Source organism: Nerophis ophidion, linkage group LG28 (genome assembly GCF_033978795.1).
Source record: "Nerophis ophidion isolate RoL-2023_Sa linkage group LG28, RoL_Noph_v1.0, whole genome shotgun sequence".
Classification (NCBI taxonomy): domain Eukaryota; kingdom Metazoa; phylum Chordata; class Actinopteri; order Syngnathiformes; family Syngnathidae; genus Nerophis; species Nerophis ophidion.
In genome coordinates this window covers 20,738,424-20,765,465 of record NC_084638.1, presented here as the reverse complement: position 1 = coordinate 20,765,465, position 27,042 = coordinate 20,738,424, and the positions used below count along the sequence as shown (strand labels likewise).

Below are 27,042 nucleotides of genomic sequence, written 5' to 3'. Positions count from 1 at the left end.
CCATCACTAGGGAGTAGGGTGGAGTGGTGAGGAGCGCTGCGCTCACATTTTTTTTTAAATCGGAGTGATTCGCTTAATTTGGTGAAGTATCGATACCATCACGCCAGTATCGATACGATACCGATACTCACCAAGTATCGCTACTACCGATACTAGGTATCGATACGCCTAGCCCTAGCGGCCACAAAGAGCGGTCCTAGTGCCCTCCACGTATCCTAACCGCCATTGAACAAACAAAAAAAAGACGAACGACGAAGCCAACTTGAAAGTGGTCCATGGAAAGGTTGATATTGCGACCTCCTGTACTGTAGAATGTAGTATGGACCATAGGACAGGAAGAAGAAGTCCCGTTAAGAAGCTGTGGAGGCCTAAGATGCTCTACTAGTCTGCTGGAAATCCAAAGAAGACGAAGGAGTAAAAAGCAAAATGGCGTTTGACAGAGAAGGCCTAAACGTGGCCACTGGCCATTATTGTTTCTCTATTTGTATTTAGTGCATACATGTACGCATATATGTCGTGTAGTAGATGAAACATTGTTAGTGATTGTTTGTATCCGGATACATTAGTCTTAACGCACTTTATCGCGTCTTGTGCTAGTTAGCTTAGCTTGTTAGCTGCTAACAAAGAGACGCGGACGTTATCAACACATCGCTAAGTAGAGATCAAATGTGAGTGTAAAGTGTTGTGATTGTGTGAAAATGTGCGAAAGAGCCATAGCAAAGTATGAGGAGGAACGTTGTCCAACAAAAGAGGAGAAGGAGCGACAACATCAACTACTAGACGCTGTTTTCAAGAAACATCAAGTTGTGTTACACAGAACAGGTTTGTTTACGTCTTACTCTCACATCTTTACTAACTTTATTTTTCATTATCAACATGTTTCTTCATGCTAAAGGCTTTGTCTGTTCCCAGTTACAAGTAGCCACAACCTGTTATGTCTTTTGAAGGAAGTAAGGGATGTACACTCCTTTATTGATAGGGAATTCCATATTTTGGTGGTATTGCAGGGAAACAAATTAGAACATTATTTGGAGTGAAATCTGGGTTGAATGGGATGTTATAATGGTGAATATATTTTACATTTTGAAGTATCTAATCAGTGAGATGGGTATCATAGTGGAATGGTGTATGTTGGTGTATGGCAGTGGTTCTCAATGGGGGTACGCATACCCCTGGGGGTACTTGAAGGTATGCCAAGGGGTACGTGAGATTTTTAAAAAATAGCAACAATTCAAACATCCTTTGTAAATATATTTATTGAATAACTCTTCAACAAAATATGAATGTAAGTTTATAAACTGTGAAAAGAAATGCAACAATCCAATGTTCAGTGTTGACAGCTGGATTTTTTGTGGACATGTTCCATAAATATTGATGTTAAAGATTTATTTTTTTGTGAAGAAATTTTCAGAATTAAGTTAATGAATCCAGGTGGATTTCTATTACAATCCCCAAAGAGGGCACTTTAAGTTGATTACTTCTATGTATAGAAGTAATTTATAATTGAATCACTTGTTTGTTTTTCAACAAGTTTTTAGTTATTTTCATATCTTTTTTTCCAAATAGTTGAAGAAAGACCACTACAATTGAGCAATATTTTGCACTGTTAAACAATTTAATACATCAGAAACTGATGACATACTGCTGTAATTGACTTCTTTATCTCTTTTTTTCAACCAAAAATGCTTTGTTCTGATTAGGGGGTACTTGAATTAAAAAAATGTTCACAGGGGGTACATCACTGTAAAAAGGTAGAGAACCACTGTTGTAGAGGACGTAAAGGGAGAGTAGTCATGGGAGGCTTTTAATAATGTCAGCCGGGTGAAAATTGGGACAAATTCGGGAGAATGGTTGCACCGGTAGACTGTCGGGAGGTGCGCTGAAATTCAGGTGTCTCACGGAAAAATCGTGAGGGTCGGCAAGTACGTTGCTAGGGCGGGAAATCCATTCATAGAAGGTGAAATCATTAAAAAGTGCTTTTTGGATTAAAAAAATTTTTTTTTCTTGCGGCCCAGCCTCACCTAGTTTCTGCATCCAGTGGCCCCCAGGTAAATTGAGTTTGAGACCCCTGGTGTATGGTGTCAGATCGATACCCAAATTTGTGGTATCATCCTAAACTAATGTAAATTATCAAACAACAGAAGAATCAGTGATTATTACATTTTAACAGAGGTGTAGATAGAACATTTTAAAAATGAAAATAAGCAGATGTTAACATAAAATTAACATGCAGATTAATAATCCATTCTCTACCACTTGTCCTTAATAATTTTGACAAAATAATAGAATATAAATGACACATTATGTTACTGCATATGTTAACAGACTAAATTAGGAGTTTTTGTTTGTTTACCTACTCCTTAAAGACAAGTTGTGTAGTATGTTCACTATTTTATTTAAGGACAAACTTGCTATAGGAAACATATGCTTAATGTAACCTAAGTTTTTGTGTCAAAGTAAAGCCAATAATGCACTTTTTTGTGATATCGAAAAGTATCAAAATACATTTTGGTACCAAAATATTGGTATCGGGACAAAACTATTTTACCACTTTATATGGAATTTAAATAAATTGTGTATATATAATATATATATGTGTACAAATGTGTATGTTTGATTTAAATGTTAAACTGTGTATATGAGACGTGTGCTACATATATGTTGCTTATATATTGTTTAAAAAAAAAGTAATAGAAGTGAAGCATGTTTTAGATTTGATATATTTTGAACCTTGTTCTTGTTGTGATGGGGTAGGTTTATATAAGCGTTGCTTCAACCTACACCCTTTCGGCTCAATCATTGCTCAAATTAGTGTTTTTTTTTTTTTTTTTTTTTTCTTCTTTGTTTTATGTGAAGATTGCCGAAATAAAATACATTGATTGATTGAAGAACAGAATTTGTCGGTTGATCCTTTGACTACCTTCGTAGTCATTTTTTCACTGGAGAGATTAGTCTCTACGATGCAGCAAAGACAGGTATTTTCATTTTTGTTTGTTATAATATTGTCACCCACTTTGACTGTGAAGTTATCTACTTTTCTGAGGTTAGGAATTGACCCAAACACCTGTGTACTTGCAAGCACCAGCGTGAGTTTTAATTTGCCAGTTTGTCATTGAAAGTCTTGCTAGTCTAGGTCTTGAGGATGTAGCCGTGCTTGTTTTGTGGCCATCAGCCTCTGTTCTATGCTCTTTATAGGTACAGAAAATGATGGAATGATCACTTAAGCCACATACAGTAGTTCCACTTGTGGTGATCTCAGACTGGTCAGAGGTAACAACGAGGTCTATGAAGGTTTAAAAGGACTCACTCACACTGGTAGTTTGCTTAATGAGCTAAGTGAGACAATGTTGATGGTATAGCTTAGTGAAGGTTTTAAAAATGGGTGCATCCTTTCGGGACATATCTGTCTTCCAGTCCACAAGAAGATGTAAACCTGTATCAACATGTTTACACAAACTCGCACAGTCACTAAATACATTTTATACTGTAATCAAATCTAATTAAAGTTATAATTTCACTTCCTGATTCTGACCAACATGCATCAATAAGTGAAAGTAAACTTTTATTTTCAGTTACCCAAGTAGTCAACACTTGAATTATTAAAAGAACATAAAGGTGACTGAATTCCCGTCAGCGTGTCGTAGATGGTCTCCAATTCCTAAAGAGGAATTGTTGATGGAGATACTCCATAAAACACCACATAGTAAAACATCCATCCATCCATTTTCTACCGCTTATTCCCTTTTGGGGTCGCGGGGGGCGCTGGCGCCTATCTCAGCTACAATCGGGCGGAAGGCGGGGTACACCCTGGACAAGTCGCCACCTCATCGCAGGGCCAACACAGATAGACAGACAACATTCACACTCACATTCACACACTAGGGCCAATTTAGTGTTGCCAATCAACCTATCCCCAGGTGCATGTCTTTGGAAGTGGGAGGAAGCCGGAGTACCCGGAGGGAACCCACGCATTCACGGGGAGGACATGCAAACTCCACACAGGAAGATCCCGAGCCTGGATTTGAACCCAGGACTGCAGGAACTTCGTATTGTGAGGCAGACGCACTAACCCCTCTGCCACCGTGAAGCCCCATAGTAAAACATGTTTTTGTTAAAAGTTCCTTTTGGCCCAGCCAACAAAATGACCACAAAAACGTATTTTGCATGATGACAAAAAATACCATAAATGTTTTTTTATAGTGATTTTGGAATTACATTTTTTTATTTACTTATTCACCCAACAGACGTCCAGCAGCCCTCCCACATTATAGAGGAAGATGATCCACAGTTCCCCCACATTAAAGAAGAAAAGGAGGATCCACAGTTCCCCCACATTAAAGAGGAAGAGGAGGAAGTGTGGATCACTCAGGAGGGAGAGTGTCTTCTAGGACAGGAGGAGGCTGATCTCAGCAAGTTTCCACTGACTGTTGTCTCTGTGAAGACTGAAGAGCATGAAGACAAACCACCTGAGTCCTCACAGCTTCATCACAGTCCAAGTAAGCACAACATCCACATATCATTTTATTCTCAGGGCATTCAATCCATCACAACTGGACTCTTCACTTTATCTTAGAAGACATTTGTCCTCTCATCCAAGTAGGCTTCATTAGTTCATACTCATTGACTTAAAGTATTGAATATAATCACTGGAATTTAGAGGGGAACCACACTTTTTTAGGAAATGTTTTTTCATTGTTCACAATCATTATAGAATACATGACGATAGATATATACATTTTTTAAATCACATTCTAACTCATAAATGTAAATAAAAGTCCACTCGCAATGGAGCCAATGGGAGGTCCTCTATAACCATCCAAAAAGCGCCAACAATACTCCATTTGCATTTCGTGGCTTGAATACCAACCAAGTATTAGTGATATTGTTATTATAAGTGCTAACGCAGACAAACTATTTATAGCTTATGTGTCTATGTTGACATCACCGGCTGGTGAGCTCCTTCCTCACCTAGGTGCTGGTGAAAGATTATTCCAGATCATGAATCGTGGTTCTCACCTGACAAGTTGGTAACCTTTGACAGCCAATTTAAACCTGTTAATGGAGAACAACAAAAAAAACGCTTATCAATCTGTCATAGTGACAGAAGACCTTGTGATGTTTTTATTATGTTTGTTGGCTCTCAGGAAGTCTGCAGTGTGTAATATTCAGAGATCTTGTTAAAAATCAAAAGCGAACGTTGTGATGCGTTTTTGAAATTACTGCTCTAATGAGCAAATATACATAAATATTACATATTTTTAAAAATGTACCTGTTACTAAATGACATATATACCTACTGCGTGTACATAAAACCTTAATGGAGGTGTTTGGATGCTTTTTAAGTTCTTTTTAGGCAGAATACAGCAACTCTAATAGCCTGTATTGCAGGGGTCACCAACCTTTTTGAAACCAAGAGCTACTTCTTGGGTACTGATTAATGCGAAGGGCTACCAGTTTGATACACACTTAAATAAATTGCCAGAAATAGCAAATTTGCTCAATTTACCTTTAACTATATTTTAATATTAATGATTAATGATATTTATCTTTGTGGACACACTGATCATCTTAATGATTTCTCACAATAAATATATATAGAAACAGATAAATATCAATATGTAACACTTTATTTTTATATTTTCTCTAAGTGCACATTTTTCAAATCGAACATTTTCAAATGATCACTTCTAAGACAGTCTTGTGAAATCACAATATCCCATTTTAACGAGCTAGCCACTAACATTTTTTAACAAATCACCATATTTGTACAGATAACTCATGTAAAATACAAAAGTCAACTCTCAAATTTTTAAATAAATCATGTCACACTTTGAACTGGACACTAAATCTGTTATCTGTTTCTTTGTTAGTTAGGGGGAAGCCTGGCATTGCATGTTGTTAACTAGTGTGTTGTACTCTGGTGTGTAACTTGACACTGCAACTCCGGGTGAGTCTTGCAGATGTGCATCAGTGAGGCGTGTTCTGTGTTTGTTCTTGATGAAGTTCATGTCAGAAAAGGCTGATTCACAAAGATCAGTTGAACCAAACAGGCTTGCAAACTTCATAGCTGCTGCGCATACACCCACTGTACTTTTCTGTGTCAACAAGGCACCAAAAGTTTGGTGCAGCCTGATGGGCTTTAAATTTTAAATTCTCAGGAAAGAAGAGGAAGGAATTTAAAAGGTAAAAGGGTATATGTGTTTAAAAATCCTAAAATCATTTGTAAGGTTGTATTTTTTCTCTAAAATTGTCTTTCTGAAAGTTATAAGAAGCAAAGTAAAAAAATAAATGAATATATTTAAACAAGTGAAGACCAAGTCTTTAAAATATTTTCTTGGATTTTCAAATTCTATTTGAGTTTTGTCTCTCTTAGAATTAAAAATGTTGAGCAAAGCGAGACCAGCTTGCTAGTAAATAAATACAATTAAAAAAATAGTGACAGCTCACTGGTAAGTGCTGCTATTTGAGCTATTTTTTAGAACAGGCCAGTGGGCTACTCTTCTGGTCCTTACGGGCTACCTGGTGACCCCTGCTCTATTGTAAGCATACTTTTGATCGCATTTATTTTCTATTCAGAAGAAATAAAGAATAAAAAATATCTGTTCTTGATAGGCAAAATAAATAAAATTGTATTTCCCTTTTAAGTGAAGTGAAGTATATTTATTTAGCGATTCTTTCTACTGATTCAGAGCGCTTTACATTAGGGATGATGTTTGATAAGAAATTATCGAGTTCGAGCCCATTATCGAATCCTCTTATTGAACCGATTCCTTATCGATTCTCTTATCAAGTCCAGATAGGTAGTTGTACATGGAAAAAAAAACATTTGGTTTAACAAAAGCTCACTTTTATTATATAAGAAAAAATAAAATCTAATAAATATTGACTGTTACTCCCCTAAAAAAAATAAAAATAAAAAATGAATATTGACTGTTGTTACCCAAAGTATATTAAGTGGGATTTTTCAGAAAAACTTATATACAGTCACACAAAAACAACCTGTCTCTGTGATCGCTATAGGTGTATAAATGATAATACAGTGTTAAATAAAATCAGTTCCTTGGGCACAAAACTCAATCAATCAATCAATGTTTACTTATATAGCCCTAAATCACTAGTGTCTCAAAGGGCTGCACAAACCACTACGACATCCTCGGTAGGCCCACATAAGGGCAAGGAAAACTCACACCCAGTGGGACGTCGGTGACAATGATGACTATGAGAACCTTGGAGAGGAGGAAAGCAATGGATGTCGAGCGGGTCTAACATGATACTGTGAAAGTTCAATCCATAATGGATCCAACACAGTCGCAAGAGTCCAGTCCAAAGCGGATCCAACACAGCAGCGAGAGTCCCGTTCACAGCGGAGCCAGCAGGAAAACATCCCAAGCGGAGGCGGATTAGCAGCGCGGAGATGTCCCCAGCCGATACACAGGCGAGCAGTACATGGCCACCGGATCGGACCAGACCCCCTCCACAAGGGAGAGTGGGACATAGGAGAAAAAGAAAAGAAACGGCAGATCAACTGGTCTAAAAAGGGAGTCTATTTTAAGGCTAGAGTATAAAAATGAGTTTTAAGGTGAGACTTAAATGCTTCTACTGAGGTGGCATCTCAAACTTTTACCGGGAGGGCATTCCAGAGTACTGGAGCCCGAAATGAAAACGCTCTATAGCCCGCAGATTTTTTTTGGGCTTTGGGAATCACTAATAAGCCGGAGTCCTTTGAACGCAGATTTCTTGCCGGGACATATGGTACAATGCAATCGGCAAGATAGGATGGAGCTAGGCCGTGTAGTATTTTATACGTAAGTAGTAAAACCTTAAAGTCACATCTTAAGTGCACAGGAATCCAGTGCAGGTGAGCCAGTACAAACTTTCTTGTTCTTGTCAAAAGTCTAGCAGCCGCATTTTGTACCAACTGTAATCTTTTAATGCTAGACATGATCTCAGCGTCTTTAGTGGACAGAATGGAGCGAATTTTTGCGATATTACGGAGATGAAAGAAGGCCGTTTTAGTAACGCTTTTAATGTGTGACTCAAAGGAGAGAGTTGGGTCGAAGATAACACCCAGATTCTTTACCGTGTCGCCTTGTTTAATTGTTTGGTTGTCAAATGTTAGAGTTGTATCATTAAATAGAGGTCGGTGTCTAGCAGGACCGATAATCAGCATTTCCGTTTTTTTGGCGTTGAGTTGCAAAAAGTTAGCGGACATCCATTGTTTAATTTCATTAAGACACGCCTCCAGCTGACTACAATCCGGCGTGTTGGTCAGCTTTAGGGGCATGTAGAGTTGGGTGTCATCAGCATAACAGTGAAAGCTAATACCGTAGCTGGGGAACTCCACACGTTACCTTAACGTAGTCCGAGGTCACATCGTTATGGGAGACGCACTGCATCCTATCAGTAAGATAAGAGTTAAACCAAGACAGGGCTAAGTCTGACATACCAATTCGTGTTTTGATACGTTCTAATAAAATATTATGATCGACGGTATCGAAAGCAGCGCTAAGATCGAGGAGCAGGAACATAGATGACGCATCAGAATCCATCGTTAGCAGTAGATCATTAGTCATTTTTGCGAGGGCTGTCTCCGTGGAGTGATTTGCCCTGAAACCGGATTGAAAGGTTTCACATAGATTGTTAGACGCTAAGTGTTCATTTAACTGCTCCGCAACAATTTTTGAAATAAAGGGAAGGTGAGACACCGGTCGGTAGTTTACCATGAGGTCAGGATCGAGGTTAGGTTTTTTAAGAAGAGGATGTATAACCGCTTTTTTGAATGCTAGGGGAAGAGTGCCCGAGGAAAGTGATAAGTTTATAATATTTAGCACTGATGGACCTAATAATACAAAGAGCTCCTTGAACAGTTTCCCAGGAAGAGGGTCAAGTAAACATGTTGTTTTGTTTTTTTCATTCCATTTACACGTTGTAACAATTCCTCTAATGTTATTTCCTCAAAATGGGAGAAACTATTTTGGAGGGCAGTATCCGCCGTATATACAATTGTATCAGTGTTAATAGAACCCAGTTGTAGCTGGGACGCATTGTCTTTAATCTCCTTTCTAATGACTTCAATTTTCTTACTAAAGAATTGCATAAAGTCATCAGCTGAGTGGGTGGAGCTACTGGAAGGAGTCCCTTGTTGGGTTAGCGATGCTACGGTACTAAACAAAAATTCAGGATCGTTTTTATTACGGTGGATGAGATTTGAGTAATATTTAGCTTTAGTTAAGGTAAGCATGTGTTTATAAGTTATTAAACCATCACTCCATGCTTGATGGTGCACCTCAAGTTTGGTCGTGCGCCATTTGCGTTCCAGCTTTCTACATAATAATTTCTGAGCTCTAGTTTCTTCTGTAAACCACGGGGTACGCTTTTTTGGAGCATTTTTTAACTTTAGCGGTGCTATGTTATCAATGGTTTCGCGCAGGGCGTGGTTAAAGTTGTTAGTGAGGTTATCAATAGAGCCCACATACTTTGGGAATGGTGCCATTACCGAGGGCAGTAGGTCAGCAAGAGTTGTCGTTGTGGCCATATTAATGTTGCGGCTGCTACAGCAGTTATTATTATTATTAGTTTGCCGAACATGCGTCTGAACCTCGAATTTAATAAGGTAATGATCGGACAATACTTTAGTATACGGGAGTATCGTAACTTTTGAAACGGTGATACCCCTGACAAGTACTAGGTCTATCGTATTACCGTTGCGATGAAAACTGAAAATAATACAGCTCTCCAAAAAGTGCACTTCTGCTACTATTTGACATAACTGTTTTGTTATGATGCTTTGACATTTTTGCACTTTATTTCTTTATTGAAAGAAAATTCTATGAAGAGAAAAGTTGTTTGCAAATGTGGTTACAATGCTAAAATATGAAAAGTTAAAGCTAAAAAAAGAAATACACTTTATTGAGTTAACATTATTTCTTTATGAGCTAGGGAATATAATGACTACACTACCCAGCATGCAACGGGAGTGACGAGCATGCGCGGTAGCCCCGAAAAGTGTTGTTGCATGTCGTCACCCGGCAGTAAACGTCAAGAACTCAGCCAACACGCCTCGTCTGCATTATTTATAATTAGACTGACAACACATATACAGTGTGATTTTGCTTTGTTTACAAGGAAAGAAAAACAAAAGTTTAAAAAGGGGGATATGTTGTGTATATATATGTATGTGCTGCGGTTGCTTTAAGAACGTTGCGACAGCTGCCGTAAAGGAGGTGCGTTGCTAGCCTGGTTGCTATGTTTCCGGTTGGTCGTGAAAGTGTTAGTCATCTGTTTGTACCCTGCTCAAATCTCTCAGTAAAGTTATTCATTGGATCATGTATTTTTTTTTTAACTTTATTACACCTTGGAGCACTTTTTCACGTCCGTGGTTTTCCTGCTTTCGCTATCTGCACCTAATGACTGAGCTACGTGACGTTGTTTCTTTTGATGTCTCACGGAGCATTTCTGGTCGGGACGGATTCGAAGAAAGAATAGAACCAACTCTTTTTCTTTGCTATAGTGGTCTCGATAACGGGTACCGGTTATCAAAAAGGGGTTTGAGTCCGAGGACTCGGTTCTTTTCTTATCGAACAACCGGGAAAACCGGTTTCAAGTATCATCCCTACTTTACATAGTGAAACCCAGTATTTAAGTTACAAACCCTGTTTCCATATGAGTTGGGAAATTGTGTTAGATGTAAATATAAACGGAATACAATGATTTGCAAATCATTTTCAACCCATATTCAGTTGAATATGCTACAATGACAAGATATTTGATGTTCAAACTGATAAACATTTTTTTTTTTGCAAATAATCATTAATTTTAAAATTTGATGCCAGCAACACGTGACACAAAAAGTTGGGAAAGGTGGCAATAAATACTGATAAAGTTGAGGAATGCTCATCAAACACTTATTTGGAACATCCCACAGGTGTGCAGGCTATTTGGGAACAGGTGGGTTGTCATGATTGAGTATAAAAACAGTTTCCCAAAAAATGCTCAGTCTTTCACAAGAAAGGACGGGGCAAGGTACACCCCTTTGTCCACAACTGCGTGAGCAAATAGTCAAACAGTTTAAGAACAACATTTCTCAAAGTGCAATTGCAAGAAATTCAGAGATTTTAACATCTACGGTCCATAATATCATCAAAAAATTCTGAAAATCTGGAGAAATCCCTCCATATATGAGGCATGGCCGGAAACCAACATTGAATGACCGTGACCTTCAATCCTTCAGACGGCACTGTATCAAAACCGACATCAATCTCTAAAGGATATCACCACATGGGCTCAGGAACACTTCAGAAAACCATTGTCACTAAATACAGTTTGTCGCTACATTTGTAAGTGCAAGTTATTGCTCTACTATGCAAAGCAAAAAGCCATTTATCAACAAGATGCAGAAATGCCGCCGGCTTCTCTGGGCCTGAGATCATCTAAGATGGACTGATGCAAAGTGGAAAAGTCTTCTGTAGTCTGACGAGTCCACATTTCAAATTGTTTTTGGAAATATTTGACAACGTGTCATCCGGGCCAAAAAGGAAGCGAACCATCCAGACTGTTATCGATGCAAAGTTCAAAAGCCAGCATCTGTGATGGTATGGGGGTGCATTAGTGCCCAAGGCATGAGTAATTTACACATCTGTGAAGGCACCATTAGTACTGAAAGATACATACGGGTTTTGGAGCAACATATGCTGCCATCTAAGCACTGTCTTTTTCATGGACGCTCCTGCTTATTTCAGCAAGACAATGCTATGTCACATTCACCACGTGTTACAACTGCGTGGATTCATATAAAAAGAGTGTGGGTACTTTCCTGGCCCGCCTGCAGTCCAGACCTGTCTCCCATCGAAAATGTGTGGCGCATTGTGAAGCGTAAAATACGACAGCGGAGACCCTGTACTGTTGAACGATGTAAGCTTTACATGAAACAAGAATGGGAAAGAATTCCACTTTCAAAGCTTCAACAATTAGTTTCCTCAGTTCCCAAACGTTTATTGAGTGTTGTTAAAAGAAAAAGTGATGTAACACAGTTTATGAGTTTTGCCATCAATTACTTTGTCTTTGTAGTGCATTCAATTGAATATGAGTTGAAAAGGATTTGCAAATCATTGTATTCCGTTTATATTTACATGTAACAATTTCCCAACTCATATGGAAACGGGGTTTGTACAATAGCAATAGGAGAGTCTATTCATCCCTGAACACCATGGAGTTCATGTAGGCTTTTTGATGCAGCGACATTGTTGTATCAACTATCAGAGACAGCTTCAGGAAAATCTCCATTTAACAAATTGTAATTTTTTGCTGCTTCAACACAGCTCAATCAACACAGAAAAATGTAAAGTGAAATAACAGACAGACAGAGCTGTGCTGTCCATGACACACACACACACACACACACGCACGCACGCACGGACACACACACCCACACACCGCAAAATTAGCTAAAGTTACACTTAAAGCTAATTAGCCTTCACCTCAAGGACTGCGAGCGAGCTGAGCTGCCGTTTATGTTTCTAGAACGTCAACGGGTTCATAGTAATGTTACTAGTAGCTGACTGGGAGGTGTCTATTAGAATTTGGGGAAAGTTCGCTGCCTGATGCTTACTTGCTAAAAACCATCTGCTCATCAAGACGCTGGAGCACTGACTCCATGCGCTCTGAATACACACTGCTGATTGGCTGTTACTGCTCTGAATACGCACTCTTGATTGGCTGTTACCGCTCTGTTTGTAACCAATCAGATGGTTCTGTGGGTGGGGCAATGCTTGGTGCTGCAGAGAGTACTGAGAGAGACTGAGGCAGTACGAAGCGGGGCAGCTTGTTAAGACTTTGGCTTAGGCGACGGCTCTTTGTTTGTCTTAGCAACAAAGCGCTGCGGGAAACCCTTCCTTTATTGAGCAAAACTCTTTATTGTCGGCCATAAACACATGACCAAAACATTGGTTAAAAAGTTTTTTATCTCGCAAAACTGGTAATTTTCTGCCGAACAAACCAGACCAAAACCAACTTTGTCATATCAACAGCAGCCGCTCGCTCTTTCCCACGTGCACCAACACATGCACTAATGGCACATAGCCAGTGATGCGTTTAAAGCCACACAAAAAGTTATACCAATCAAATGTGTGATTATTTTAGTGTCATTTATTAAGAATCTTAATTTATAAATATTAATCAAGAAATGATGTTATTATTTTAAAGAAATACTAATACAAATATATATTACACAAACACAAAGTTACAGGAATGTACAGTACACATGATCCCATGCTTACATCTCATTGTGCAACATGTGAATGTTTTAACGGGAACTAAATGTGATATCTGAAAGGGTACACATTTTTTCCAAAGCAGGATCCCTACCCAGACATACAATACTAGTACACAGCTCATGAAAAAACAAAATGTTTTGTTACTGTCATTGTAAGTGGTCTAAAACACTATTTTTAGAAAATAATATCATGGAAACAACTGCTGTCATTTGATTATAATAATAAGAAATGTTACTTATTTTGGCAGGTTAGAAATAAGTTCATAATTTTAAAAGGGACTCAGTTGTTTGCAAATTGTGCTGTTACATTTTTCCGACAAAATAATTAAGAACACCAAAGGATAGGTTTTGTTACCATTAGTGGTTTAACAGAACATTTTAGTGTCTATATTCCCCACAAATTCAAATTATATTGAATCTTTATTCAATGACTGCTACCGTTTGATTAGGGGTTTGCAACCCGCGGCTCTGCAGCCCCATGCGGTTCTTTCATGCCTCCGTCCTGGCTCCCTTTGGCTTTGAAATCAAATGTCAACAAATAATGGTTACTTGATTTATTATATTTAATTTTATTTAGTTAGTTCATTTGAATTGTTATTTTGGAGAGTTCTGGGATCTTGTCATATGAAAATAAAACACATTTGAATGTGTTGTCGATAGAAATGTATGTCACAGCCCTTATGCGACATCTCTTGCTGCCATCTCTTTAACGATCAACCCCAAGCAATGAACAGATCAAAAAAGAGACATTTTATTTACTTACATTTTTATTAATTTGCATTTTTTATTGATGACTAGATAGTTGTTTTCAATTTTTAGTCAAATAAATATACTGTTGTTGTTTGCTTTCAGAATGTTGAAATGAGTTGATTTTTATTTTGTATTTATTAATAAGGGAAGGAACAGTATTTTTTTTTTCTAATTTTCAAAATAATTTGATGATTTGCTTTGTTATACCCAGAAATTAATTAGATATGTGTTTGATTTCATAAATCCTATAGCACACGTGTAACAAAACTATAAGTGGTGTTATCATCATTTTAGGAATCTAACAGTTTGTGGTTCTAGGTGGGTTTTATTTGGGGGGAAATGGGCTAAAATGGCTCTTTGTATGCTGAAGGTTCCCTACCCCTACGTTTTTTTTTTTTGATTGATTGATACTTTTATTAGTAGATTGCACAGTTCACTACATATTCCGTACAATTGACCACTAAATGGTAACACCCGAATAAGTTTTTCAACGAGTCCACGTTAATCAATTCATGGTAAACACACAAAGCTAATGTGTGTGTACATGTTATGTATGTGTGGAGTTACATAATTTTGTGGTAAAAGCTATGAATGTTATATGATAGTCCGAGTGGAGCATGTTCCGCACCTCTATTGTCGAGGCGGCAGATCGGAGCTGTGGCCGCAAGGTAGTTGGTGCCGCTCGAGGCGGCAATCCTAAAACCCCTTGGTGGACACCAGCGGTGAGCGATGCCGTCAAGCTGAAGAAGGAGTCCTATCGGGTCCTTTTGGCTCATAGGACTCCGGAGGCAGTGGACAGGTACCGACAGGCCAAGCGGTGTGCGGCTTCAGCGGTCGCTGAGGCAAAAACTCGGACATGGGAGGAGTTCGGGGAAGCCATGGAAAACGACTTCCGGACGGCTTCGAAGCGATTCTGGACCACCGTCCGCCGCCTCAGGAAGGGGAAGCAGTGCAATGTCAAAACCGTGTATGGTGCGGATGGTGTTCTGCGGATGTTGTGGATAGGTGGAAGGAATACTTCGAAGACCTCCTCAATCCCACCAACACGTCTTCCTATGAGGAAGCAGTGCCTGGGGAATCTGTGGTGGACTCTCCTATTTCTGGGCCTGAGGTTGCTGAGGTAGTTAAAAAGGTCCTCGGTGGAAAGGCCCCGGGGGTGGACGAGATCCGCCCGGAGTTCCTTAAGGCTCTGGATGCTGTGGGGCTGTCTTGGTTGACAAGACTCTGCAGCATCGCGTGAACATCGGGGGCGGTACCTCTGGATTGGCAGACCGGGGTGGTGGTTCCTCTCTTTAAGAAGGGGGACCGGAGGGTGTGTTCCAACTATCGTGGGATCACACTCCTCAGCCTTCCCGGTAAGGTTTATTCAGGTGTACTGGAGAGGAGGCTACGCCGGATAGTCGAACCTCGGATTCAGGAGGAACAGTGTGGTTTTCGTCCTGATCGTGGAACTGTGGACCAGCTCTATACTCTCCGGAGGGTTCTTGAGGGTGCATGGGAGTTTGCCCGACCAGTCTACATGTGCTTTGTGGACTTGGAGAAGGCATTCGACCGTGTCCCTCGGGAAGTCCTGTGGGGAGTGCTCAGAGAGTATGGGGTATCGGACTGTCTTATTGTGGCGGTCCGCTCCCCGTACGATCAGTGCCAGAGCTTGGTCCGCATTGCCGGCAGTAAGTCGAACACATTTCCAGTGAGAGTTGGACTCCGCCAAGGCTGTCCTTTGTCACCGATTCTGTTCATAACTTTTATGGACAGAATTTCTAGGCGCAGTCAAGGCGTTGAGGAGTTCCGGTTTGGTGACCGTAGGATTAGGTCTCTGCTTTTTGGAGATTATGTGGTCCTGATGGTTTCATCCGACCGGGATCTTCAGCTCTTACTGGATCGGTTTGCAGCCGAGTGTGAAGCGACCGGAATGACAATCAGCGCCTCCATGTCCGAGTCCATGGTTCTCGCCCGGAAAAGGGTGGAATGCCATCTCCGGGTTGGGGAGGAGACACTGCCCCAAGTGGAGGAGTTCAAGTACCTAGGAGTCTTGTTCACGAGTGAGGGAAGAGTGGATCGTGAGATCGACAGGCGGATCGGTGCGGCGTCTTCAGTAATGCGGACGTTGTACCGATCCGTTGTGGTGAAGAAGGAGCTGAGCCGGAAGGCAAAGCTCTCAATTTACCGGTCGATCTACGTTCCCATCCTCACCTATGGTCATGAGCTTTGGGTCATGACCGAAAGGATAAGATCACGGGTACAAGCGGCCGAAATGAGTTTCCTCCGCCGTGTGGTGGGGCTCTCCCTTAGAGATAGGGTGAGAAGCTCTGCCATCCGGGAGGAACTCAAAGTAAAGCCGCTGCTCCTTCACATCGAGAGGAGCCAGATGAGGTGGTTCGGGCATCTGGTCAGGATGCCACCCGAACGCCTCCCTAGGGAAGTGTTTAGGGCACGTCCAACCGGTAGGAGGCCACGGGGAAGACCCAGGACACGTTAGAAGGACTATGTCTCCCGGCTGGCCTGGGAACGCCTCGGATCCCCCGGGAAGAGCTAGACGAAGTGGCTGGGGAAAGGGAAGTCTGGGTTTCCCTGCTTAGGTTGTTGCCCCCGCGACCCGACCTCGGATAAGCGGAAGAAGATGGATGGATGGATGGATGGTATATGATATTCTGCTTTCATGGATAAATGTTTGCCTTTTAGTCATTGTTTTAACATTATCTGATTTTTTTACAGCCTCTTAACTGGAGTCTATCTCAGTTAGTCATTGTGAAAATGACTAACTGAAAATGGACATTTAGAAATATGTATACAATCTGTTAAACCACTAATAGTAACATAAGCAAGTCAGTGATGATCTAGTTACAAACCCCGTTTCCATATGAGTTGGGAAATTGTGTTAGATGTAAATGTAAACGGAATACAATTATTTGCAAAAAAATTTCAACCCATATTCAGTTGAATATGCTACAAAAACAACATAATTAATGTTCAAACTGATAAACATTTTTTTGGGCAAATAATCATTAACTTTAGAATATAATGCCAGCAACACATGACAAAGAAGTTGGGAAAGGTGGCTTCGTAGTAAAAGAGTGTGGGTACTTTCCTGGCCCGCCTGCAGTCCAGACATGTCATCCCTCGAAAATGTGTGGCGCATTATGAAGCGTAAAATATGACAGCTGAGACCCCGGACTGTTGAACGACTGAAGCGCTACATAAAACAAGAATGGGAAAGAATTCCACTTTCAAAGCTTCAACAATTAGTTTCCTCAGTTCTCAAAAGTTTATTGAGTGTTGTTAAAAGAAAAGGTGATGTAACACAGTGGTGAACATGCCCTTTCCCAACTTCTTTGGCACGTGTTGCAGCCATGAAATTCTAAGTAAATTATTATTTGCAAAAGAAAAAAAAAGTTTGAGTTTGAACATCAAATATGTTGTCTTTGTAGTGCATTCAATTGATTATGGGTTGAAAAGGATTTGCAAATCATTGTATTACGCTTATATATACATTTAACACAATTTCCCAACTCATATGGAAACGGGGTTTGTATATTTTTTTTGTGGAAAAAAAAAAAAAGAAGAAATTTTAAGCAAGTTGCGAACGGACACTTTAGTGCTTGCTGTCATTATGATTTGCTAAAATACCTCTGTAACAGAACCTAGGAATGTTTTCTGTTGATTGCCCATGTTCTTCTTTAGTTACATCACTCTGTTCCATGAATCTTATTTCATTTGTATGCCAGATTGTGTATTTTCACTTGACAAGGCTACTCCACTCACATAATAAGTGTCATTTCTTGTTAATAATCAAATATAAAGTTAGTAAAGATGTGAGAGTAAGAAGTAAACAAAACTGTTCTGTGTAACACAACTCGATGTTTCTTGAAAACAGCGTCCAGTAGTTGATTGTTCTCCTCTTTCGTTCTAGAAAGTTCCACCTCGTATTCTGCTATCGTTCTTTCTAACACTTCAAATATTTCTTCAACAGCAGCAGTTAGTCGCTGATTCACCAACGCTCTCAATATTTGTAGTGTAGACATTTTCAGACAATCACAACACCTTACTCTCACACTTGACCTCTACTTAGCGATGTGTTAACTTCTGCGTGTCTTCTATTAGCAGCTAACCAGCTAAGCTAACTAACAAGCAAAGATAGGGAATGACGTCACAGCCGAGTGGACGAAGAGAAAACACAGAGGCTATTGTCACATGAATGTGTCTTCGAGACACTTGACAAATTTGGCTTCGGCAATTTTTTCAGCCAAACAATGAAGACTTTGTACTGCAATGGTAATAGCTCGATAAAACTCAAATCTGGTAAATAGCGTTCTATTTTAGTTACATTATTGAGTTTACAACCCCCTGGCGCTGATTTGTACTGTTTTTGTACTTATTTTGATAATTACTATTTATCGATTGTTTGTAAATGTTGCAGTTTTATACATAAAGGTTTATAAAAATAATAAAAAAGGAAGGCTGCAGAAAAGAGTCTTGTAACGTCAAGTGTGCTAACTGTCGTGAAAGCACATCGACGCAGAAAGCCGCGAGCAGGACGCTTATAAGTCAGTCTTATTATTTGTTCTCCAGTTTGAAATACTTACGTCGTATAAAATAAATCTTTGATTCTTTAGTAAAGGATAAAGTCGTCTCGATGCGCTAGAAGCACTGTGCCGCTTCTCGTGCTATCGTTACTTGTTAGTTAGCTTAGCTCGCTCGTTAGCTTAGCTTTTTAGCTGCTAACAGAAGACACAGAAGTTATCAACACATTGCTAAGTAGAGATCAAGTGTGAGAGTAAAGTGTTGTGATTGTGTGAAAATGTCTACTTTACAAATGTTGAGAGCGTTGGTGGATCAGCGACTAACTGCTGCCATTGAAGAAACATTTGTAGTGTTAGAAGAACGATAGCAGAATACGAGGCAGAACTTTCTAGAACAAAAGAGGATTACAATCAACTACTGGACGCTGTTGTCAAGAAACATCAAGTTGTGTTACACAGAACAGGTTTGTTGACTTCTTACTCTCACATGTTTACTAACACTATATTCGACAGATAACAAGAACATGACATTTGGAATATGTAATATAATCACAATGACCAGGGATGGAACAAGTCAGAGCTCGGCCGGGGGCGGCCCCCATGACGGGGCCCCCTAAACCTAAATAATAAAGCAAATTCTAAAACACACTTAAGCCTCTTTAGGTTTACCGCCAACAATCTTTAACCAGGTTTTAAAAAGTTACCCAGCCATCCATTTTTGCTGAAATTTGCATTTTCCCGACATGTATTTATTTTTTCACTTTCACCACAGCATCAGCCCGTTCACAGGATGTAGAAAAATTATCAAAGGGGATTAGATTTTTTTTTAACTTTGCCTACCATTCACATCTCTAATGTAAGACAATAACATGTTTTTATTTTTTATGTATTCTAATTCCTAAACAAATGTTAGCAAAACCTTTAACTATCCTAATTCTAACAATGGAGTCAATGGGAGCGCCTCTATTCCGCTCACTAAGCCCCCTAAATAAGAATTAGTTGATCAATATAATATACCCATAATGCTATCTCTTTAAAACATGCTGTAAAAATGCATATCCTCAGGAAATATGCCTTATAATAGCCACAAACTGGAGGATACATTTTAAAAATAGTTTAAAGGTTTTATGGAATTTCCTCCGGTTTGAATGATTGATTGAGACTTTTATTAGTAGATTGCACAGTGCAGTACATATTTCGTACAATTGACCACTAAATGGTAACACCATTCGGGTGTTTTTCTTAACAAGTTTTTCAACTTGTTTAAGTCGGGGTCCACGTTAATCAATTCATGGTAAATGAAAAAGGACAAGAGGTAGAAAATGGATGGATGGATGGATGGATGGAAGAAGACACATCACAATGCAACCATACAGGATAAAGGTTGGCTTTTGTGTCACTAACTTAATGCTAACATACAATGGACGACCACATTAAGAGGCTAACAAAAAATAGCATTACGATCGTTTTAAACTTGTACAAAGGTTTAACAAATAGGAGTTTACTTGAACAAAACTGACACAAAACAACAGATGCATTTTTACTTACATACTTATAATCCCCAAACTGTGGAGAAACTAAACTTTGTACGACAAGGCCATCATGTTCATCAAACTTTAGAACTCTGATTTAGTATGGGACATAATACAATTGTTTCCACTCACAAAGACCCCAAACATCCATATTTTTAACCGCCGATTTGTATTTTTGATTTTCAGTTGGCCGACTAGAGGAATTAGTTGTCATGACAGCTAACTTTATTTTCTCACATCACACGTTCAACCATCCTCCATTGCAGCAAATACATTACATTTCTTACAAGTAGTATTATCACTGAAGGACAGTAGAACAAGGCTACACATGTTACACACAAAGGACGGGCAGGCTAATAGCTAAGTTAGCCACTAAACTAGCTTGAAACAAGAATAAATAATTGCTTAGTAATATTTCCTATTCAAAATCAATTGGCATGTTTTCAAAATTTTACCATTTACACATTTTTCAACTGATTCAAGCCATTCCACGTTCAACATATTCCACTAATCCTGGACATTCAATCTATTATTTTTCCAAGTACAAAAAAATTCCAGGAATTCACATTTTTTCAAACCCTTTTGACCCCTTTTTCTGGCGACGACTCCTTCCACATTTTTCAACTGTTACATCGTCAATTAGGAAAAAAAAAATGTTGTTTTTCGAACATGAAAAAATTCCCGGTTTTCACGAATTTTAGGAATTTCATAATACTATTTCTCAATTAAAAATGTTACTACTTCAACATTTCTCGACCGATTCAAAAAAGTCCAACACTCACTGTTCAGAACATTCACAATTTTCCCAAAAAATCTCGCTTTGCCTGAAATTACCAAATTTCCATGAAATTCCCATTGAAATTAATTAAATCAAAGTTCAACAACTCCCACATTTTTCATCCGATTCAAACCGTTCCAACTTTAAAATATTCAGCCTGTTCAGGTACTGTGTGCTCCCTTTCAACACTTATTTAAAAATATCCCCGAATTTCCTAAAATTCCCAGTTTTTAGGGACATTTTCCCCATTCAAAATTAATTATCAATTTTTCTAAGTTCCACAATTCCCACATTTTTCAACCCATTCAAACCATTCCACCTTCAGCATATTCCATTCATCTTTGAAATTCAAACAAGTATTTTTCCATATTCAACAAATTTCCAGGAACTCCTTTATTTTTCAAACTTTATTTCCAACCCTCTATACTGCGATGACTTCTTTCACATTGTTCAACCCATTTAAACCGTTCTACTGTCACAACATTCCTTAGTCAGGACAAAAAAACAACTTGCTTTAAGAACTTAAAAAATTACGGGTTATCACGAAATTCAGTAATACCATTTTTCAATTAAAAAACTGTTACTACATCATCATTTCTTGACAGATTTAAACAATTCCAACACTAACCAATTCAACGTGTTCATGCTCTTCATGATTTTCCAAAAAATCCCGCTTTTCCCAAAATTCCCAAATTTCCAGGAAGTTACCATTGATATGAACCTATTCAAACCATTCCAACATCAACATATACCACTCATCCTGGACATTCAAACTACTATGTTCCCAAGTTTTAAACCAAATTACAGTTTTCCTGGAAATTTCAACTCTTCAACATTCAAACCATTCTAAGATTCAAACTATTCTTACATTTATACTACATTCTGTCATCATTTCAGTTCAACTTCAGTATTGGAGCATTCACACACAATTCCTTCAGGAATTTCTTCATCCAGTTATTATTTTTATCATTATTATTATTATTATTATTAAATGTAGCTTATCACATTGAATGTGTGGACTGCATTAGGGTCGTCCCGATCCGATATTTGGATCCGAATGGTCGCCGATATTTGCCAAAAAATGCGTATCGGCAAGGCATGGGAAAATGCCGATCCAGATCCAGTTTTTTTTAAAAACTCCGGTCCGTGTTTTCTAACACAACAATTCAAATAATACATTCCACTCTTCTGCTGCTCTCTAAACTCCGTTCCGCATTTTACAGAACACCTTCAAAACATCCACAGGTCTGCGTCCTAACCGTTCAGACGCCCGTGTGAATTAAAAGTTACGGTAAAAAGGTCAGCTGTGTGGGATTATTTTATCCTACAAAACGAAAAAGATGAAGAGGTGGAGTGCAAAACATGCCACAATAAAGTCAAGCGTGGTGGTAAAGTTGTAAGACATTTTAATGACTTGCGAGTGAGAGGCTTTTTAGCACTCATCATAGATGAACACAGGAGCAGGCTGGGACCTGAGCATCTTGAAGTGCTCGTCTTTGTTAGAAAGAATCTCCCCATTATGCTTGGACTTCAATTGTTTGGCTCCCCTGACTGGGGAAAACAATTGAAGGGAGTGTGTAGATGTATATATATATATTTTTTTAAGTTTACACTTGTTCAAGAGCAAGTATTGATGCTGAGTTATAGACATTTTATCCCACTCAAGTTGTTTGTGTGTTTTGCTTTTTTTTAATGTTTACAGCATTATTTGCACTTTATACTGTTCAATTTTTTACTGTTTAATGAAGCCATTTCTGTTTGTCATGTATAATTTTTGATATTTTGTGTTTATCCTTGAATACCGACTATTGTGTATTATTCAAAATCACCTAATTCAGCTGGTTAGTTGTTATCAAGAGTACTAAAATCCTTTTCAGTATGAATCTGACAACTAAGTAGGCTAAATAACTTTAAACTTTAATACATGTTCAGATAGGCCGGTATCGGATCGGAAGTGCAAAAACAAAATATGTATCGGATCGGAAGTGCAAAAACCTGGATCGGGACATCCCTAGACTGCATGAATGATGCCTTCTCAGTTCTCACTGTAATGCAATTTGAGTGTCTGGAAACGTACTAAATTAATCTAAGATTCATTATTACTATTATTAATAAGATAAACAAGTTATCTTTTGAAGGAGTAGTTGGTAATATGATTACTTCATCCCGGTTTAATTTTGGCGACACTATCTACATAAAAGCCAAAAAGATGTCATCTTTTTTGGCCAACATGTTGACTGGGCTCATGCTTTTTTAGAGCAGACCCGTCTCTAAAAATGAATGTGAAAAGGACTAATTGTCCACCAGCAGGGGGAGCTCATCACTAGTACTACTGCGTGGAGGCTGGCATGTGGTACATTAGTTCCTGCGTGTGTATGACTTATTCAGAGGGAGAACAGAACACTAGTATGGATTGCAGGAATGACTTTTAGGATGTTTTTATATGAATAAGGTGGATTGGACGTTGGCCTGGGAAGGCATTCCCCTGAAGGTCTTCTTCATGTGTCAGCTGGAAGTACCTTGACTGCTGTGAGGGGAAACTGATGAGATTGTGAAATCATATGTTGGTACAGGAAAATGTCTCATGTGACTGAGCAAAGCTGGACTTTTGTAAAGAATGTTTGTTTTCTTCTGTCCTGCAGACCTCGATGAAGAACATCTTCCTCATGAGCAGGAGGAGGAACCACAGTCTCCCCACATACATGAGGAAGAAGATGTACCACATTCCCATCATGTTAAAGAGGGAGGGAAGGAGCCACAGCCCCCCCATATTAAAGAGGAAGACGAGATGCCACAGACCCATAGTGTTAAACTCACCCTTTACATTAAAGGGCAAGTGGAGGAACCACTGAACTTACACATCAAAAAGGAAGAAGAGGACCCACTGACCCCTCACTTTAAGGAGCAAGAGAACCCGCTGATCCCTCACATTAAAAAGGAAATGGAGGACGCACTGAACCCCTACTTTAAAGAGGAAGAGGAGGACCAAGAGCTGTTGCACATTAAAGAGGAAGAGGAGGAACACCGCATCAGTCAGCCTAAATGGTTGGAGGAGTTCCCAGTGACTGGTGTCCCTGTGAAGAGTGAATATGATGAGGTCAAAGGTGAAAGTGAGGAGAAGAGAGAGGCGGAGCCTCCAAGAAGCAGCTCAACACAACACATGACAACAGAAGCTGATGGAGACCACTGTGGAGGATCACAAGCAGACAAGCTCTTAGCTCCACTATCAGATAGTGAGGACACAACGTCACACTCTCCTGACACTGATGATGAAGACTCTAAAGATGATAAGACATGTCACACTGACAACACTCACTTCACATGTTCTCACTGTGACAAAACCTTTAAATACCATTGTCGTCTTAAAAGACACATGAGAACGCACACTGGAGAAAAACCTTTTATTTGTTCAAAATGTGGTAAAAGTTTTACACAAAGTTGGAGTTTGAAAGTGCACATGAGAATGCACACTGGTGAAACTCCTTATATCTGTTCAATCTGTGGTAAAGGTTTTACAGAAAGTCCACATTTGAAAAGACACAAGAGAATACACACTGGTGAAAAATCACATTCCTGTTCAATCTGTAGTAAAGGTTTTACAGAAAGTCAACATTTGAAAGAACACATGAGAACACACACTGGTGAAAAACCTTTTTCCTGTTTAGTCTGTGGTAAAGGTTTTACACAAAGCCAAAATTTGAATGTACACAGGAGGACACACACTGGTGAAAAACCTTTTTCTTGTTCAATCTGTGGTAAAGGTTTTACAGATAGTCCGAGTTTGAAAAAACACAAGAGAATACACACTGGTGAAAAACCTTTTTCCTGTTCAATCTGCTACAGAAGCTTTCGTGAACGATCAAAACTTGTAAGACACATGAGAAGACACCCAGGAGAGAAAGTGTTGAGTTGCAGTGTGTGTGGTGAAAGATTCTCTTATAAGTACCAGTGTAAGAAACACAAGTGTGCTGGTGAGAACAGCAGCAGCAAATGAAACTGCAGGATTTGGAATAAACTGTCAGGACTTAAATTTTGACTTTCCAACAACATCAGCCAATACAACATGTGTGACATTGTTGTTGTGTAACAAACCTTTTAAATTGCTTCTACATTTATAGCTGAGATATTTTATTACAGTGCTTTTTCAGTCAAATACATGCATTAATATGCAACATTGCGTACTTTTGTTAAAAAATGAACAGAACAATTAGACTGAAAAGGTGAGAGTAAACAGTACAAGACATTTTTTATATACAATTAAGGCCGGGCGTTATATGGATATATACGATATATTGCGGGTTTATCTCTGCGATATAGAAAATGACTATATCGTAATATTCGAGAACAAATTCTCACGCAGTTGCTTTTAGCTGCGGGCGTACACTTCAAGGCTCTTCCCACTCCTTCTTGTGCCTCCTCACAGACAAGCGCACCTTCTTACACGCGTCACATACTGACACGTCATACGTCACATACGTGTCCGCCCTGGCAGAGCAGAGAGGTAGCATACTGGGCTACGTTAGCTGTAACATAGCCGTACGAGAGAAAGAAGTTGCGGATCTGGTAACAAAGGAAGAAGACTTAATTCCCAATAAAAACCGCGGGGTTTCCATCGTCTACCGGTGGTTCGGCTTCAAGTGGGAATATGTCAAACAGACAACCGTAATTTGTCAAGTGTGGGGCAAAAGCATTGCTATAAAAAGTTTGAAAAGTCACTCGCCAGAGCAGGGGTGTCAAACTCAAATACAGAGTGGGCCAAAATTTAAAACTGAACAAAGCCGCGGGCCAAGGTTGAACAAATTAACCTTTTAATAGGTACTCAAATAAGTTTTGCAGTGAATATTGAACAAGCAAGGCTTAAATAGGGCAGCACGGTGGCACAGGGGTTAGTGCACCTGCCTCACAATACGAAGGTCCTGAGTAATCCTGGGTTCAATCCCGGGCTCGGGATCTTTCTGTGTGGAGTTTGCATGTTCTCCCCGTGACTGCGTGGGTTCCCTCCGGGTACTCGGTCTTCCTCCCATGGAACAGGCAGAGCTTATATAACGTAATAGTGCAAAATCAACTTTCAAAAAACATCAGTGGTATATTAGATAAAATTTAATTAAAAAGATGAATGCCTCTTTTCTATTTGCAGCTTTCTGAGGTAAATATCGACATTAACTTTTTCCACAGGCTAATAAATTTGAAAATAAAAATGAGGTGGGCGGGGTTTGGTGGTAGCGGGGGGGGGGGGGTGTATTGTAGCGTTCCGGAAGAGTTAGTGCTGCAAGGGCATCTGGGTATTTGTTCTGTTGTGTTTATGTTGTGTTACGGTGCAGGTGTTCTCCCGAAATGTGTTTTGTCATTCTTGTTTGGTGTGGGTTCACAGTGTGGCGCATATTTGTAACAATGTTAAAGTTGTTTATATGGCCACCCTCAGTGTGACCTGTATGGTTGGTGACCAGGTATGCGTGGCATTCGCATATATATTATGTGACTTGGCCAGCACGCTGTTTATATGGAGGAAAGGCGGACGTGACAACATGTTGTAGAGGACGCTGAAGGCAGTGCCCTTAAAGCACGCTCCCAATATTGTTGTCCGGGTGGAAATCGGGATAATGGTTGCCCAGGTAGATTTTCGAGAAGGGCCCTAAACTCCGGGAGTCTCCCGGGAAAATCGGGAGGGTTGGCAAGTATGAGTATTAGCGGTGAATTTGGTGTTACTGGCGCGCCAGCTCTAATGTTAATTTGATATTGCCTCAAGGGCCAAATGAAATTAAACGGCGGGCCAGAGTTTGACACCTATGCGCTAGAGAATGAAGAGGATTTCATAACCTTAGTAACATACCACATAGTGAAGGACGAATACTATTTGATTTCCTATTATGGAGCTCGTTTTTATTTGACACTTAAAATGTCTGACAATCTTGCACTTTATGTTTTGGAAATGACTTGAATGTTTGTGCCATTGCTTAATAACTTTAATAAATATACTTTTGGTCAATTGGCTTAGTTGTGATTTCCCTCTCTGCATGAAAGTTTAAAAGTAGCATATATTAATGCAGTATGAAGAAGAATGTTTTAATGTAGACACTATAGAAACATCATACTGCATTGATTATATGCATCAAGTGTTCATTCAAGGCCAAGGCAAAATATCGTAATATATATTGTATATCGCGATATGGCCTAAAAATATTGCAATATTTA

The 27,042-nt window shown here is 39.3% G+C and overlaps 1 protein-coding gene across 1 annotated transcript; it reads left to right on the top strand.

Moving 5' to 3' along the window:
* LOC133545405 (zinc finger protein 180-like) lies at positions 1-26,836 on the top strand. The gene is made up of 3 exons (XM_061890953.1): positions 1-822; positions 4,245-4,496; positions 23,493-26,836. The coding sequence occupies exons 1-3, from the start codon at positions 699-701 to the stop codon at positions 24,842-24,844; spliced, it is 1,728 nt and encodes a 575-aa protein (XP_061746937.1). The 5' UTR covers positions 1-698; the 3' UTR covers positions 24,845-26,836.
* The last annotated feature ends 206 nt before the right edge of the window (positions 26,837-27,042 follow it).